This window comes from Mobula birostris, chromosome 26 (assembly GCF_030028105.1).
Source record: "Mobula birostris isolate sMobBir1 chromosome 26, sMobBir1.hap1, whole genome shotgun sequence".
Classification (NCBI taxonomy): domain Eukaryota; kingdom Metazoa; phylum Chordata; class Chondrichthyes; order Myliobatiformes; family Myliobatidae; genus Mobula; species Mobula birostris.
The window spans coordinates 36,825,467-36,844,165 of NC_092395.1; the positions used below are offsets into that span (position 1 = coordinate 36,825,467).

The 18,699-nt window shown below is 40.2% G+C and overlaps 1 protein-coding gene across 5 annotated transcripts in view; it reads left to right on the top strand.

The window, feature by feature from the left end:
• Positions 1-18,699, top strand: part of sema6bb (sema domain, transmembrane domain (TM), and cytoplasmic domain, (semaphorin) 6Bb) — a 567,817-nt gene that overhangs the window by 301,753 nt on the left and 247,365 nt on the right. For all 5 annotated transcript variants that reach the window (XM_072244024.1, XM_072244022.1, XM_072244025.1 and 2 more), the window contains one exon: positions 7,350-7,410. In XM_072244024.1, the coding sequence (XP_072100125.1) occupies positions 7,350-7,410 (61 nt within the window). The remainder of the gene's footprint in view (positions 1-7,349; positions 7,411-18,699) is intronic.

Below are 18,699 nucleotides of genomic sequence, written 5' to 3' on the forward strand. Positions count from 1 at the left end.
ACTAACCTGTATGTCTTTGGAAATAGGAGCACCGGGAGGAACTCCATGTGGTGACGAGGAGAACGTACAAACTCCTTACAGATGGTGCAGGAATTGAACTCGGAACTCCGACGCCCCAAGCTGTAATAGTTTTGCGCTGACCACTATGTTGCCGGGGCTTAGAGTAGAGCATGGAGTCATAGAGCAATACTGTATGGATATAGGCCCTTTGCTCCAATGAGTCCATGCCCACCCAGTTCTTCCCAATTTCTTACATTCAGCCCACATCCCTCCAAGCTTTGATTCTCCATGTACCTACCCATGAGCTTCTTAAATATAAGGAAATATGCTCAATATCATTTTATCTGGTACCTCTGAGTGTATGTTCATGGTCCTCTGCTGTTCTAGGGCATCTACTTCAAGGTTTGACATGTCATGCGTTCAGTGAATCTCCTGCATACACTGCTATTTTAACACACAGTTATTTGAGGTACTGTTGCCTTCATATCAACCTGAACCAGCCTAGCAATTTGCCTCTGACCACTCACATTAACAAGGCACTTTCACCACACAGAACTGCCCCTCACTGGATGTTTTTTTTTGTGCTTTGCATGAAACTTTGTAAACTTCAGAGACTGTTGTGCGTGAAAATCCAAGATGAACACTTTCTGAGATACTCAAACCACCCCGTCTGGCATCAACAATCATTCCACAGTCAAAGTCACTTAGATCAACTTTCTTCCCCATTCTGATGTGTGGTCTGAACAACTGAACCTCTTGACCATGTCTGCATGCTTCTATGCATTTACTCATTGAGTTGCTGCCACATGATTGCCTGATTTAGATATTTGCCTCAACGAGCAAGTGGCCACAGTGTTTCTAGGTGTAGATATAAAATAGCTGAAAAAGTCATTTCATGCAAAATGTTACAGGGAATAGGAAAATTAAAAAGCCAGCAGAACTGTTTTTCAAACAAATTTGAGCACATTAATGATCTATGAAAATATTGCAAATTAAAGACCTATTTAACTTGATAGGATTGTCTCAAGGATAAATATTTAGTTAGGGCACCAGCTGGAATTTGCTGCTCCTCTTCCTTTGAGGGTACAGAGTGTGTATGTCCATGTGAGAGGACTGCTGGTTTAACACCTTATCCAAATGAGGGCTTTACCTACAATGTAGTGACAGTCAATACTCTATTGAAGTGTGCAAATGTGCTTCTCAAGTCTTGGTTTAGAGCCCGAACCTGCAGATAGAACATAAAGTATTACAACATAGTACAGGCCCTTTCGCCCATGATGTTGTGCTGACACTAAGATCAATCTAACCCTTCCCTACTATATAGTCCTCCATTTTCCTATCATTCACGTGCCTATCAAGAGTTTCTTAAATATTTCAAATGTATCTGCCTCTACCACTTCCCATGGCACTGTGGGAAAAAAAACTTGCCTCTGATAAGCACCTCTACACCTTCCAGCAATCACCTTAAAATTATGCTGCATCATATTGGCCATATTTTGTTTGACTCCAAGATAAGAGCATCAGGTATGAGGCAATATCAGCATAAAAAGAACAACACTAATGGGCTCTTCTGACTTTATTCTGACCAATTTACCTGTCAGAGATACTCCCTTTAACTGTATTTGGCGCATATCCTTTTAATGTTGTTTTTTTCCTGTCCATATGCCTGTCTAAGTGCCTTTTAAACAAGCGAGTTGTGTACAGCTGAAGTTCAAGTGACTACAAAAGTTTCTGGAAAATACTGCTTTAATTGAACGATGTAGATTGACTTTGGCAGGCTTTGATTTGTAAACTAATCCAAGTGTAATATGACCAGTTGACACATTTATGAGGACGAGGAGCGCAGGTGTGCGCCAAATCCTGGACATGATATCCAGTATGGCTGAATCTGCCAAAACTCATTCAGTCAATCTCATGTAAATATCCATTGGAGGCTCTTCAGTGCAAATATGGTGCAAAATAGAATGCTGTGCATTTGTGATTGGAAATTAACGTCCAGATTTTCAATGGAGCTCAAGTCTGTAGCTTGGGGAGCAGCAGGTAAATAAAACTGCTTAGCTCACTGACAGGGAATTGCACTGGTCTGATGTTTCGTTCGTTCCTGAAGAGCATCAGCTGGAAAATCAGATCCTGGTAAGAGCCACGTTTGCCTTAAAAACCAGTCCAATTTCCATGAGCCAGCTTCCAAATCCTTGAGAAGATTTGGTAAAGAAGAGACAAAGGGAGAGAGTGGTCGGTCATGACAGGAGGAAGTATCCATGAAGATTTATGACTGATGTGAAGAGGAGTCTGACACTGAGTGCAAACTCCCTCACTCTTAAACTGGGACCTGACTGGTCAGCCAAAGTAGGTCCTCTGCCTTTGCTTCCTTGTGTGCCTTGCACAGAGAAAGGGAAGACCAGACTGACCCAGCAAAGGCTGTGGTTCAAGTCATTGCACAGCTTTGGAATGGCAGAGATCAGGGGTCCCCATAAGAAAAAGAGTATGTTTGGAGAACATTACAACCAGTCTCAAACCTCGTGGTCCAGCACCAAAATGAGAAATCTGCAGATGCTGGAAATCTAACCAACACAGACAAAATGCTGGAGGAACTCAGCAGGCCAGGCAGCATCTATGGAAAAGAGTAAAGAGTTGGCATTTCCTAATGGAGGGAAATACCTGATGAGGGGTATCACCCTGAAATGTTGACTTTTTCATAGATGCTACCTGGCCTACTGATCTCCTCCAGCACTTTGTGTGTCTTGCTTCGACTAGCACCAAGGTAGGAGTAAGAACTGAGTATGAGGCATCTTCACTGGCACTGGCATCTGGGAAGCATTTTCATTACTGTCAGCACGATTGGTGTATTTATCAAGTTCATTAAGATGTACACTACCACGTAAGGAGTGGCTAGGCATCAGACAGCATCGCTTCCAAAATGATAGACCTCAGCACCTGTGGTAGTAGAGAGCAGACTCTTCACTTTACAAGATAAAAGTTTGCTTGTGTCCCTAACACCATGGTATTTGCCTCAACAGAGTCAAATATCAAGAGGAGATTATACACAGTGGTGAATATTATAATTCCGGCTCAGAGTAAAAGGCCAGAGATAAATTTGTACCTCAGCTTCAGAATCTTGGATCTTTGCGGACCAAAGTATCCAGTCTTTCAGAATCTTGTGGACGTCCATTCCATAACATAGCTCCATTTGGGTTGACTGGCTGAAGTTTCATCAGTGGTTCAATCCAGAATTTGTAGTCAAAGCTGATTCTATTGGCCAATTTCAAAAAAAAAAGTCTCCTATCTTATTAAAATATGCCAAAATTCAAAATGGACATAAACTAGTGGAAAGCTGGCCCACAACAGTGTGTTTCTTTCTCGAGCCTTTAAAAACTAAAACAATTTGATTCATACATCCATCATTCATGTATGTCAGGAACACTAAAAATCTGCAAGAGCATTGCTTTTCAATTTTTAAGGTGATATTCTTTGCTTTAAAAGAAAAGCATGTAAAGTAATGTGTACAGAGTAGGTCTCAGCCAGGATTTCCTAAAATATGCTCATGATATTCAAACTAAAATTTCTGCTGTATTTAATGATTTAGACCTATTGATAAGCAAGACAATGCTCATGTTGGAGAGATTCATGAGTCAAGAATGGGTGAGGTGTTGGGTGATGATGATGTTAGATTGAATCCAAGTTGCATTGTCAGGGTAGAAGAGCAAAAACTTCCTTATCAAGTTTAAGATCAAGTTCAGGCTTATTGTCATTCAGCTGTGTACTACCAAATGAAGCGAAACCAAGGTTCACATCACAGTACATATAACTCACACACATAACACATAAAGTAATACTACTACAAATAAGTTAACAAATATTAGGTGCATTTACAGCACAAGTTTGAAAAGTAAACAGTATAATGCTGATGGCACTTCATACATGGTGAGACCTGGGTGGTGTCAGGGAGTTCAGTAGTCTTAGAGCCTGCGGGAAGAAGCTGTTTCCTATCCTAAGCAGTGGACACTTTATTCAACATCTATTTATGCTGCATTGACCTGGAAGAGTTAAGCAGCATGGGATAGGAATGCAACTATGTTGTATTCATCCACAGCATAGTAAATTTTAAATTGTTCCACTCAGACCAGAACGTTTAATCGCTGTGGGGGATGTCTTACTCTTGTAGGATAACAAGGGAGGGGGGAGGTCACTGTGCTTGGCAGGTGAAACAATCTCAGGTTCTGGGGCCTCCTCCATAGTGGTTGTAGGAGTTGACTCTGAGACTGCAGGAAGTGGTTCTGACAGCTCTGGGTACCTTTCTTCTCTGACAATTGACTGCTGTCCTCAACTGATTGATGTGTCATCTCCAAATGATATCAGACGCAATCTCCAGTGTTCAGAAGGGTGGCCCAGTTCTGTCCTTGATCTTTCCAAGTACCCACTTTAGATCACCTCTGTAATCCCTCACCAGGACTGCTTGTCAAGGAGCGAAACATTGAACTTCCTTGTTTGAGGAACCCTCAGTTTGTCTCAGTTGTTTGTCCTGCATACTCCTTTTGAGATTGTTCTTGAGGAGATCCAAGCATGAACGCAAGGGATGACCTAGCAACAGCATAGCTAGTAGGTTGTTGGTTGTAGAGTGTACTGCATTGTGATATGCAAGGAAGAAATTGGCAAGCTTCTGATTGAGTGTAGTGACTTCCACTGACATTGCTCACAGTGCATTCTTTACACTCTGGACAAACTTTGCTGCCAAGCTATTTGTAACTGAGTGGCACGGTAAATTCTTCGTCTTTTTCTATTCATTTTCAAGAATGACTGAAACTGTTCCACAACAAATTGTGATCCATTGTCACTAACTAACTGTTCTGGAATACCAGTCCTTGAGAAGAGGTTTCTCAAAACATCAGCAGTCTGCGAGGCTGCGGTGAAGGCTCTTGGGAACACTACTGGCTACCATTGCTACCAAGAAATTTATACCCAAATATTAAATACACGACAATTTCCTCCAGGATTTTGTTTGTGTTACATAGGAGCACCAGTATAGTCTTTTACTGAACAATCATAGACTCCAAAGACATAAAGCTGCTTACACTACTAAGTTGAGTAAATCTTCAGTCCTCTCCAGCTTAATCCCTTCCTCCAAACACTCATTTCCTTGCCTTCCCCTTCCCCAACACTACAACCTGAAAATTTAGCTGATTTCTTCTCCCTTCCAGTGGTGCTCAAAGAGTCTCATCTCTCACCCAACCATCACAACATAGATCCCATTCCATTTCAGTTGGTGGTTTGATTCTATAGCATGCCAGCAAGCACATTGTTTTGAAGGTATCTTCCCTGACAATTATGAGTCTGCTGCTACTACTCACCACCACACCCTCCCCCATCAATGCTAACAAACCTCCCCTGCCCCGAAACTAGTTTTTGAATTTACTGTTTGCTCTCCATTCACATTGTAAGCACCTCCACATCCATCAACACCAGTGAGTTAGGGAAGCAGACCTTTACCCAATCTGCTCTTATTTATTCATAAAATCAAATAAACTGCAGATGAAGTTCAAGTCAAAGTTCAATTTTATTGTTCATTAAACCATATGCATGTATCCCACCAAATGAAACAACGTTCCTCCAGACCAAGGTGCACAACATAGTACATATAACTCTCACACATAACACATGAAGTAATATTACCACAAATAAATTAACAAATAATAAGGTGCATTTATGACACAAGTTAAAAAGTAAACAGTACAATGCTACTGACGCTTCCATGATATAACCTAGTTGGTGGCAGAGTTCAGAAGTCATGCAGCCTGGGGAAAGAAGCTGTTTCCCATTCTAACAGTTCCTGTCCTGATGCTGTGCTACCTCCTGGCTGATGGTAGGGGCTCAAAGAGATTGTTGGCAGATGGAAGGGATGATGGACAAATCTAAGGGCCCTGCATACACAGCATTCCTAGTAAATATCTCTGATGAATGGAAGAGAGACCCCAATGATCCTCTCAGCAGTTTTCTCAATCCTTTATTGGGCCTTGCAGTCGGATGCCTTACAATTGCCATTCCAGATAGTGATGCAAGACATTGTCAATGGTGCTCCTGTAAAAATTGGTTAGTATGGGGAGGAAATCTAAAATTTAAAAAAAACACAGAAAATGCTGGATGCACTCTGCAGGCTGGGCCACAGCTGTGGGAAGAGAAACCGAGTTAAAATTTCAGTTTGTAGACTCTTTGACAGACCTGGGAAGCATTCCAAAGCAGGTCTACAAGAAGGGTGGGGAGGGGGAGTTGAAACCATTGGGATTGGCTGTAAACAAGGTTGCTTGGTCAGTGAGTGAATGGGAAGAATAGAAGTTGCAAAATACAGTGCAGGAAGAGATCCCTGTTAGGTCGGATTGCGTATGTCCTCTGCTTTAAAGTCAAAGTCATGTTGAGTTTATTGTCAAGTTTACAAGTACATACTGTATATGCACAGCTGCAATGAAAAAATTACTTGCAGCAGCATCACAGGCACGTAGTATCAAATAAGCAGCATTCACAAGAAAAATATTAACATAAATCATACTTTTTTTTCATGAGAAAGAACACAATTAGAACAAAAAAAATTCCACTTTAGTGCAAAGTGATCCAAGCGATCATTGCGTTGCTAAGTTGTAGTAATTAGGGTTGTACTTAACCGAATGGTTGAAGGGAGCTAGCTGTTCTTTTATCTGGAGGTGTGGGACTTCCTGCCTGTTGTAACTCCAAGAATGTTTACGTTCTTTTGACTGTGTTCTCACTTGAACTGAGTCCCAGCGGACACATTCCTCCATCCCAACTTCCCTGTACCTTAATGAGTTCCCCATTCTGACAAAGAATCTTTGGCCAGAAACATTAACTGTTTCTCTTCCCACAGATGCAGCCTGACTTGCTGAGTATTTACATTTTCTGTTTTGTGTTATTTTTGAAATGAGTATGTGGCTAAATACAAGATAAGTGTATATAATTCTGCCTTGTTTTTTCCTCATCATTTAAATATTCCACCTAAAAACTACCTCTGAGAAAGCTGAGGGGTTCCATATTCCTACAATTGCAGTCCAGTAAAACACAACATCTTCTGGAGACAAGTAGGGAAAATACTTGTATAGGGAGCAATAAAGGTAATGTCTTTCAATTCAAGTGGCCCCTTGACCAAAATCTAGGATCTAGTTTAGAACAATGATGATATTGAAGTAACTATTAGCTTTCAAGCGAAGATGCATTAACCACCACTTTAGGGCAATTGAGCTGTGCATATTAGAATGTTCTCTTGCTCTGTCTAATGCAACATTAGTAATCAGATGTAAATATTGTATTAGTTGTTCCACAAGTTAATGAGGCTCTTGTTTCGTTCGCAGGGATCATCTATACAGTGTGGATTTGGATGCACCAGTGGCAGACGAAATGCTTTATAACAAAGTAAGTACAGAATCAACATAATGAACAGCTCTGTAATGGATAATGTGCAGAAGTCCAATAGGACAAAAAAAACTTTGCTATTATGTTAATCGCCAGGAGGATCTTTTGCATTTGACCATCGTTTGCAGTTGTTTATGCTCTTGTGTTGAAATGGTAATTGAGGGATGAATTAAAGCCACCCCATTCTTTTGGTGGTGTGATTAGATTACTGATAGTATTGTTTTTCCACACATCTCCATTTTCTGTCATTTTCATCCACTGCAACTAAAGACTCACTTGAGAATATCACAGCTACAAACCTGATTAGCACACGAATCGTAGAAGTTTGATGGGATGATGTTTTGTCTTCCTTCCCAGTAGGTGCTTGGGTATGTCTTCTTTCTTCTTAGCCATTTCCTCAAATCTGTGGATGCTACAATACATTACTTAAATGGAAAAACTTTTGTTGTATCTCACAATACAACACAAAAGGAAACCACAGGGGTGTTTCATCTCTTGAAGCTGTTACTTTAGTCCCATTCTCCTGTACATTCTCCCATAACTCTCCATTTGTTCCTTCTGCCAGTATTTACCCAAGTCTCTTTTGAAAGTTACCACTTATTCTGCTTCTGCCATTTTTTGGGGGTGATATAGTCATCTAATTTATGGCTTAAAGTTAGTTCTCAGTTTCCCCCTTTTTGCTGATTATCTGGTATCCTGTTTTCAACTCTCAAGTTTATTCAAGGATTTTTTTCCCCAAAGAATTCAATCAAAGCATCACAGGAAGGATATTGAGGCTTTGTAGATGGTGCAAAAGAGGTTCACTGGGATATTTCCTGGATTAGAGTATTATCTAAAAGGCGATGTTACTCAGATTTTGATTGTAATTTAGACCGATGATTTTCCCCAGAGCAGTAGTCTGTTCCCCTGTGTGAGAAATGTCAAATGCTTAAGGGCGTAGCTTTAAGATGGGAAAGGGTAGGATTATGGGAGATCTACAAGGCATTATTTTTTACATTGGGTGTGGTAGGTGTCTGAAACATGCTGCCAGAGGAAGTGGTGGAAGCAGATATGATAGCAATGTCTAAGGAGCATTCAGGCAGGTACATATGAGCAAGCAGCGAATGGAGGTATATAAAACCTGTGGAAGCAGATGAGACAGTTCAGGTTGGCATAATGGTCAGTAGGAACAATGTGGGCCGAAAGGCTTCTTCCTCATCTGCACTGTTCAATGTTCCATAGATTTTATAAAGGCCTTCATAATGTTGAACACCTTTGTTAATTTCTCTGAACAAGAAAAACAATCTCTGGAAGACTGGACATGCCAAGCAGAATCTGTAGAGGAAGTTGATATGGCTTAAAGGGCCGGAAAGGCTACAGTCTCTCAATAAGTAAATAAAATATGAGATGTTGCTCTTCCTACTTGCATCTACCTCTCCATAGCAATAGAGAAGACCAGGGGCAAGCCTGCACGTGTTGCGGTGGGAAGGAAAGTTAAAATGGCATGTAACCTGTAGTTCAAGTCTGGCTGGTGCAGACAGAACTCAAGTGTTCTACAAAACAATCAGTTACACTTGGCTTCTGCAGCGTTGAGGAGAGCACAGTACAAATGACAAATGCAATCAATAAAGTTGGAAGAGGTGCTGGAGAACCTCCTTCTCACTTGGAAGAGCTGTTTAGGACTCTGGATGGAGGTGAAGGGAGAGATGTTACACCTCCTACAGTTGCAGAGGAAAGTGTTAAGATGGGGAGCAGAGGATGGAAAGGACTGATTTCTCTGGGTCTTTCTGCTCAGAAAATTACTGGCTTCTGGAGTCTCCCATATAACTAAAATCCCTCATAGGATTCTACAGTATCTTCCCTGAAGTCTCTCATAGTCTCACGTTGAAATCTGGTGTTCAGCTGCTGCATAACCTTTGTACAAAATGTATCATAACCTATCTATTTTCATTTTGGTCTTGCACTCAATGCACTTCAGTTTTTCATTTTCCATTTTCAAAGTTTTGAGTATAATGATAAAGATTTCTCTGTTCCTGAATTTCACTTTTGTTTCTGTTGAACCTTCTCTTTCCACTAGCCAAAATACAATAACTCTTCCACTTTACCAGCCATTTTCATCAGTATTTCAGGTATCCCAGATGTCTGCTATCTTCTTTCTTACTTTTTACTCCATTTGTGCCTTGCAGAAGCTTTGAAACTTCATTTCTGATCTGCTAGTTCAGGTTGTTATCTGCCTAATAAGGGGCATCGAGCTTGATGCCAATCCATGGGGCACAGATCACTCAATTATAATATTATTGAGACATTCTCTTTGTCTGCACTCCTTTTCATATGCATCACTCCCTATTTGAAAATCTAGTCAAATAGAATTTGAGAATTTCAGTTAGTCCTGACGAAGGGTCTCGGCCCGAAACGTCGACTGTATTTCTTCCTATAGAAGCCGGCTGGCTTGCTGTGTTCACCAGCATTTTTTGTGTGTTCCTAGAATTTGAGAATCCTGTTTTCCTCCTCTCTGAGAAAGTATCTGGAAACAACCTTCCTCAACCAACTTCTTCATGTCCAGCTCTCCGGCGATTACTTTCATTCAGACCTACACCAAGGCAATCTTGTTGTACCCCATATTCTGCATCCCTAAAGTCAGCCAATTCTACACAGACTAAGCTTCAAAGCCTGGACAACAGTTTACAAAGTGCAGTGTTATTCTAGACCGTGCCGGGTCAGTCACTGACAGATGCAGCAAGGAGACAGGGCATTTGGCCCACCAACTCCCCGCTCACCATCAACCACCCATTTACACTAAACCTACATTAATCCCATCTCTTTTACTCTCTACATGTTCTCATCAACGTCCTCCAAATTTTACCATTCATTTACACACTGAGGGAAGATGCATAGCATTCAATCTTCGGACCCACCAGCACCCAGGGCAATCCCACACAGTCAAAGGGAAAACCTGTGGTCTCCACACCAACAGCACCCAAGGTCAGGATTGAACTTGGGCCTCTGAAGCGAAAAGGCCGCAGCTCTACCAGCTGCACCGTTGTGCCTCCCCGAAAGTATTTTGTCAGATTTCTTGTTAATAATTTAGCATAAATGAGCATTGAGTCAATAAGCTCATTCCAAATGCAATTGAAATTGTGTTTGGCACACCCTAGTGAAAATCAGGCTCTGTAATTTGCATACAGTGCTCATTAAGGAAAACCCATCAGTACTAATTTAAATAAAGTCAGCATCCATTTTTTGTTCGGAGAAAGAAAATACCCACCAGACCATTTCCTCGCCATTGTGGGTCAGTTGTCAAAATAACAAGAAAGCTGAAGAAATAATATCTGAGATTAATGAATTCCTGGGGAGTTAGCTTTGAAATTGCCCGTCCATTCAATTCAGCTTTTACAGAGTAAATGGAATATCGCTGCTTGGGTTTGCAGCTCGCTGATATCCTTTGTACTTTTATTTGTCACACCATCAGCATGAAATGCACAGCAAAAAGACAAAAATTGTTTCAGAGCATCAATTCTTCATAGGAACTATATCTCTGTCACCTGCATCTCCTGCTGTGACCACATTACAGCCCCATAGTGTGTGCAGAATGGACATTGTGACCTTTAGCTTTTGTGCAGCTTGATACCTGTTGAACATCAGGAAATAAGCAGTCGATATGGGGAAAATTTTTGATTGAGCTTCTGGCGGAACATGTCTAGCACAGATCTATGGACTCAGTTGGATGACTAGCCTCTTTCTATCACATAAGCTTCCATGATTCTTTTTATTATTCTATTAATATATTACAATATACCATCCACACAAAGACAACACTCATTGCAGCATTTTTTTTTTAGCATCTGGGATCCTTTTCTAAAGAACCAAACCACTTAAATTATAGCACTACAGGAAAGGTGCAAACTTAAATGTAAAAAGTTATTAATTACAGACTGAAGGAAAGGGGATGGAAGCTAAAGAGTTTCATTAGGCTAAGGTCCTCTGGAAGACGATTTATAGGAAGGATGAGTCTTCAGTGTAATCCTATGAGAATATGTGATGGAAAATGCCTTAGTAGGAATTAAGAAGGTATGAATGGAGAAACTACAGAGCCATGATAGCTACAAAGGGCCAGAATGTTTGGAGGCTGCTCAGCCTTTCCTTCACTAAGAAAGGAAGTGCAAGGCATGACATCCGATTCAGGGGCAATAGGCTTTGTAGAGGCTCAAAGATGGTCAGTCATTCTATGCAGAAAGTGGCATTCAAGGCATCCTTTTGGTAATACTCTTGGCATTTTTGTAGTAATGGTGTGCCACCATATTCAGACTGTTTGAAGTGTGAAAAACAGCTTGTAATAATCACATCACTGAAGCTGAAAATTAAGAAAATTAAGAAGGATGGTCTAAGATATTTGCTTCCAGTTTTGGAGAGTTTTGAAGAAAAGAAATTTTCAAGTGGTTATATTCTCTCTGATGTGTTCTGGTTTAAGGAGACCCACTTATTTGACCATAATGTCTATTGTCTTTTGTTACACTAAGCATAGTTTCCCACTTCATTCACACTCCTCAGTACAATGCAACAACACACAATGCTAGTAAAAGGCATTTCCTCACAGCAAAGTCAGTTTTTTCATATTCTGTGCACACTCTAACCTATAATGGATCACGTCCATTCAACAAATATTTTTATATAAAAGCTTACTGTTCCCCTGAGGTTAGAAACCAAACTCCAGAATATTCATTCATCTTTGCCCTGCTTCCACTGCATTTCAATAACCCATCTTCCACCACCCTAGTTGTTTGTAGAGCTTATATTCCTGGACTCACTACATCCAGGAATTCCAAGGTATCCTTCTGTCCTGAACAGCCCCTCACCACTTCAGCCTGAATACACAAGACCTTCTTAGAAATTCCATCTAAATCTGTCATTGACATGTGACCAAACTGCATTTGCTCCTGCTCACAAAATTTTCTCTGAATGTGTAGTGATGTTTCATGACAAAGACAGCTTTTACACCTTAGTGATACAACAAAAATTCTTACTAGAAATCTTAGTTCTGCTCTTTGTTGTGAGAGTGTTCTCTAGAAGCAATAGGATTAGGAGAGAGGGCAATATAAATTGGAATATAGAAGTTATATGACAGAAAGCCTATGTTTTAAAAGCCTGTGGCTTAGATAGGAATGACAAGATCAAATTCGTTGGAAAGAGTAGGAGGCTGGCAATTATATTAGCTTAAATTGCTCCACAGGGAGAATGCAAAAGTTGATTGACTCTTGATTATAAGGGCCTCAAAGGTTACAGGGAGAAGGCAAGAGAGTAGAGTAGAGTTGAGAAGGATAATAAATCAGTCATGATGGAATGATGGATCAGACTTGATGGGTCGAATAGCCTAATTCTGCTCCTATGTCTTAAGGTTTTATGGTCTTGTGCAGGGAGAAAGCAAATTTGTAGGTCAGTGCACTTGAAGTTGAAAAACCAACTAGAGGGAGAAATGCAGAGAGCATCACTCAAAGAATCAAAAATTAGTGAGATGGCTCGAAGAAATAGCAAAGTCTGCTCTGCAAGAAATATACTGCAGGAGTAAATGAACTGACCGGAGCAAGAGGAGTGGAAAGAAAATAAAGGAGGAAGGTTATTGGGTAACAAGCCATACTTGAATTCCTCATAAGACAATTCTATCAAAGTCCTCTTTTTAATTTTGTCACACTTCTACAGTTCCCTTGAAATTTCTTGGAACTCTAACTTCTGAAGCAGTAGCTCTAAAAAAACAACATGCAAGTTGTCAAGGTAATGTATTTTGCACTGGGTTCAAATCAACTGTAAAAACAAAAACAAATTACCATGGGATTAGTTTTATGTGGGAGCCATATGAAGGAGTGCTAGGGATGGATTACTCCTAAATTGATTTCTCCAAGTTCACAGAGTGGCTCCTTTGAGGCTTGAAAATGCAAAGTCTGAACAGCAGTGATTGTTTATGCTGCATTATTCCTATGACCTCTTCTCTGCTGACACCTTACAATAGTTTACATTAAGTTAAACTTTGGTAGAATTTGGAAGACAAGGTCTAAAAATGTAATTTAACAAATAACTCTTCTGCAGTCCATATCAAACTCCATAGGGTGGAAATAGATGTGGGTCAATGCCTGTGCTTCAAATACAATTTTAATTCTCATGTAGTAACTTAATACATTGTCACAATAGGCATATAATCCAATAAATGGAAGTCAAAATATATTTTGCAGAGATATTGAGTGCACTTGCCATAATTCTAGTCTGTGGAAATGGTATTTTCTTAAGATTTGAAGATAAATGGTCACAACTACAGGGTGATGTCATAAGCTATTGTAAAATACTGTTGATGGAATTGTGGGGGGAGGCTAGTTGCCAGTCTGCAGAGACCTTGTCTTTAATTAAGTCACGCTGCCCGAGTTCAACACTGAATAAAATCTGTTATTCTTGAAAAAATGTGTGGATGCAGAGATAAGCTTTATAGCAGTAAGAAATCCCATAGCAACTGCTTTATTTCAAGGAGACATACCATAGCAACAGTCTGTCAATGACAACATTGCCCAGTGTGTTTACTTGTATCGCAACTGTCACAGAAGCGGGTTCACACATTAACATGTATTGCAGAGAACATTCACTAATACTGTCATGTTACAGTATAAACAGGACTGTGGCAGACAATGGTGTGTGTCACAAAAAGAACCAGTAAAATGGCTTCGGACAGAATGCATATTTAGAAAACGACAGCAGTAGAATGATTTATCTGATGATTTTTTGAAGGATTGTTGTACTTCAGGCACACACAGCTGTCTTTTTGGTCCATTTTCTCCTCATTAAGCTGAGTGTACGAGCACTAAGGTTAAGCAGTATTTTCATGTAGATCGGTATTACTTTCAGGTCAAATGAAACATGAACTGTATTCCGAACTGTTAGTTCCATTTCACTAAGTGTACTCCCCTACTCATACCGCACAAGTTTAACATACTGCTCTCTACAATAATGGGAATTATTTTGTTGTAGTAGATCATTTAAGGGTGTCCCAACATTAATTAGACTTCACTCTGCGTAATTCGTAGTGGGGTGCGTGAGGGGGGATTGTGGAATAGAATCTCCACCTGAGAAGACACAAACAGCCCGTCAGGTACCCATCCTGACTAATCCCATTACCATTTAGGGAGAATATATTAGAGAGTATAATAAGAGAGTACAAATTAGAGCAGCGAATTTCACGTCAATCAGATATGGAAAAAATAGAGAGGCAGAAATTGAATAAAAAGCCAGAAATGAAAGTTTAAATCTTTAAATATGCCAATATTGAATTATGACTCCGCACTTGGAATATTTACTATTTGTGCCAAAGAGATTGATTGGCAGCCAATAACTATTGTTAGTTATTAAAAGGACCCTTTTGCTCGCAATAACAATGACAACATTTGATTTCCTTTGTACTAAACAACAATCTCACATCTTTATTGGATTTCAATGGTGAAGCAAACCACAAGATACCATTTCTCTGAGCAGCACAACTGGGACAGCAGCTCTTGAATATGTGGGTTTGAGTGCCCATCTGCAGGCTTCATTAAAGCCTCGCTGTTATCTCTGACGGCAAAATCTGCTGCATTGTAAGTGTTTCTGTTGCCTGCACCTGCACCCAGTCTAAGCTAAAATCTATCAATCTGTAGTGCCTTATTTTGAATAACTTGTTAAGGAAGTAGGGGATATTTTGATCCCAATGTACGAAAATAACTTTCCTGATATACTGTATTTCAAACTCTGCCAGCTGGTTGGCTTGTGGCCAGTTCCTTACTTTGGGATCCCATATAGTGGGAGCACTGTTAGAAAGCCCAACTCAAAGTGCTTACAGCCATCTTAAACCAAATCCACATAGCATTGCATTAAATTATACTGCATTGTGTTATGTTGAGTAATTTTATATTACATTGTATTGAATTGTCATTCAGGGTGAGGTGGATACGACCTACAGTGACATTGCTAATTCCCTGACTGGATGCAGCCATTGCCAAAGCCAAACAAATGTGCTGTTCACTTGGGTTAGGGAGTCGCCTGGTTGCCCAATGCTTGAAAATACTAACAGTGCATGCAGAGCCAGTGGCATTAGTAATGTAACAGCAGGTTTTGACAAAGGAAGCCTCCATCCTGCTGGTCTACGTCCAAAGGGGACCGATCACTGTGCTTTTCCTATGCATCTATCAGTTTTCTATTGAATGCCATTTGAAGGTCACCACATCTATTAAAATGATTCTAACATTTCCAGCTCTTGGATATGATTTAACTCTATATAAAAGCAAGTCTAATTTGGTGTTATTTTAATATGCAGCTCACCACATAAGGGGCCTTGTTTTAATTGCAACATCCTGTCTCAGAATAACAAGTAGAGCAACCATCAGTCTGGCCTCTCACTGAGATCATGCTACCTTACAATGAATCATATTGGATTCATGATATTCATCTACAATGCCTCTGTGCATTACAGTGAATGAGCCATCCCATATAATGTAAACTGACAGAGGTGTCAAGCCCAGAGGAAAATTAATAACTTTTATGAAGAAATACACCTGCAGACTTAAGCATAGTTTAGATATAAAGTCATAATTTTTAAAATTAAAAATTGGGAACATGATGATGTGGGCATGCTTCTTTCAATTCCCTCTCAACCTTTCCTAAGTGCAACCTAAACTCACTTGTGTGAGCAACTTTTTGGAAATACATTCACTGATTCATTCTACTCAAAGAAGCCCAGGGAACACATCAGCTGAGGTGTTCAGTTTTTAGCCCCTCTCTACCCATTCTAAAGGGGATTGACACCTTGTTGAGTCATTGAAAATGCTAGTAGGCTCATACAATTTCATGAATGCCACTGGAGTCGAAAAATATTTATATCACAGTCATTAGTCAATCTATGGTATCACCTCTAACAAGAAATGTCACTGGACCAGTAATATAACTGTTGTGGCTGCAACGGAAATTCAGAGAGTAGGTGTTCTACAGTGACTTACCCATCTTTCAAAATCATTGTACATCTTGCAGGCTATATCATGATTGTGCTGTCGTATCTTCCACTCGCCCATATGTGTGCAGATCTAATAAAATTCAAGCTCAATACCAACAAGGATTTGTCAATCAGATTGATTGGCACTCCATTCACCAACTTATACATTCACCCCCTCCATCACAACGCAGAATGGCTCCGAAGGCACACTGTGGGTCTTCACCATCCCGCAGGCTTTAACAACTCAAAAGAAAAAGGCAGCAGAGTTTGACACCACCTTCCATTCACATGCCATCCTGACTGGGAAGTATGGTGCATTTCTATCATTGTCACTGAAGGCTCTCCCTGTCCTGTCACCCTGCCACCTGTCAGGTGAGTCACCAGCAATCAACCACCTTCTCAAGGCTAATTAGAAAAGGGCGATATTGCTTTGCTTTCTCGAACTTCCCACATCTTATGAATGAACAAACCAATAAATGTACCACCCAAGTAATTGTTTCATGAGATGTGAGTTTCAGCATTTAGTATACTTCAGCCTGGGTGACTCCCAAGAATTAAGCTTGAGGTCTATCTAGTCAAGTACACATAGTCTTGGTTTGTCCTGAGTTTCTGTGATACCTTTCTGGAGGAACATTGTATCATTTTTTTAATGCATGCATTTCTAAATGACAATAAACGAGGACTGAGTGTCCTCATAATCTAATCTAATGTGCAGGATCTAGTGGAAATTCCCCGTGCTTGATTGTGCCTTCATGTTCAACCTTCCAAAGTTTAGCACATCATACTTTTCCAGATTTAACTCCCTCTGCCATTTCTCAGCCCAGCTCTGCATCCTGTCCCATTGTAACCTACGACACATTCTGTACTATCCACATTGCAACCTTACTAACCCACTTTTACACTTACTCATCCAGGTGTATAAAGCCAGTCATTGCATTTACATGGGCTGGTTAAGAACAGTCACTGCATTTACAACAGATTTATCTTAATCAAACAGACAGGAATGTTCACCTCTGCCAAGGCCAGATATATTAATGTATATTTTACAATTACTCCAATTAGTATAAGGTGCAAGAGCTTTACTTTTGGCATATCACTATGAAGAGAAATGCTTTTGTGTCCAAGGAAACTAAATACGTATGCGACAGAGAAGAATGCAAAAAGATGGACTATTATATTGACATGGGGAGGCTAAAGTAGAGCATGTAATAAGCACCCATTAGACTGAATGACCAATTTCTGGTATTAAAATTATGTAATTTCAGATGATTACCTCAAAACTTGACAACTCCAGTGTAGTGCAGGCTGACATCCCTCGTTCTACTCTCTGTATAGTAACAGGCATCCAAAACCTTGTTTTTGAACTCCCAATATCCCAGCCACCCATCACTCCCATAATTACCATGTTAGCTGCCAACTAAGTCCAGCCACAGGGTTTTGGCTCAAAGCATTGACAACTCTTTTCCTCCCACAGATGCTGCTCAACCCATTGAGTTTGCCTTGCAGATTGTTTGTTGCGCCAGGTTCCAGTATCTCCAGTTCCTTGTGTCTGCATTAATATATAATTTTCTAGAACCAGGGGTCAGAGTTTCAGAATAAGCGGTTGACCACCAATAATTACAGAGACAAAAAGAAAGTCTTCACCCACAGGGTCTACTTGTGAGGATTATCAATCTAAATTGAAGACAGAGATTGCTAACCATACAAATAGTAAAGGGTATCTGAAATGTAACATTAGTGAAGGATAGTGACACCGAAGATGAAGATCAGCCATGCTCTTCCCTTGACAAAGCAGACACAAGAGGTTAAATAACCTACACTTTGCATGCACCTCTTCCACCATTCACTGCCACAACTACAAAAAATGAGCTCAAAGATTGAGTTGTCAGAGTCCACTGGGGCAGACAATTCCAAAGTATTATCACCCTACGATAAAGAATAAAAACGAGATTGTGCAGGTGCTGGAAAACTGGAAGACACACAAAATGCTGAAGGAGCTCAGCAGGTCTGGCTGCATCTATGGAGGGGAATAAACACTCAATGATTGGGGCTGAAATCCTTCAATGGGATTGGAAAGGAAGGAGGAAGAAGGCTTCTTCCCCTTAGAAAAATACTGTAAAATTCAATGAGGTCACCTTACATCTTTTAAAATTCAGAAAGCACAATTTCTTCAACTGATAAACCACCTAAGTCATTGCTGACAATACATAAGTTTTAGATACGATCAAAATTGTCCACAATACTTCATTCTAGTTTCACCAAAGCCCTATACAATTATGATAGAATATCTTTAGTCCCATTCTCTATCATGACCC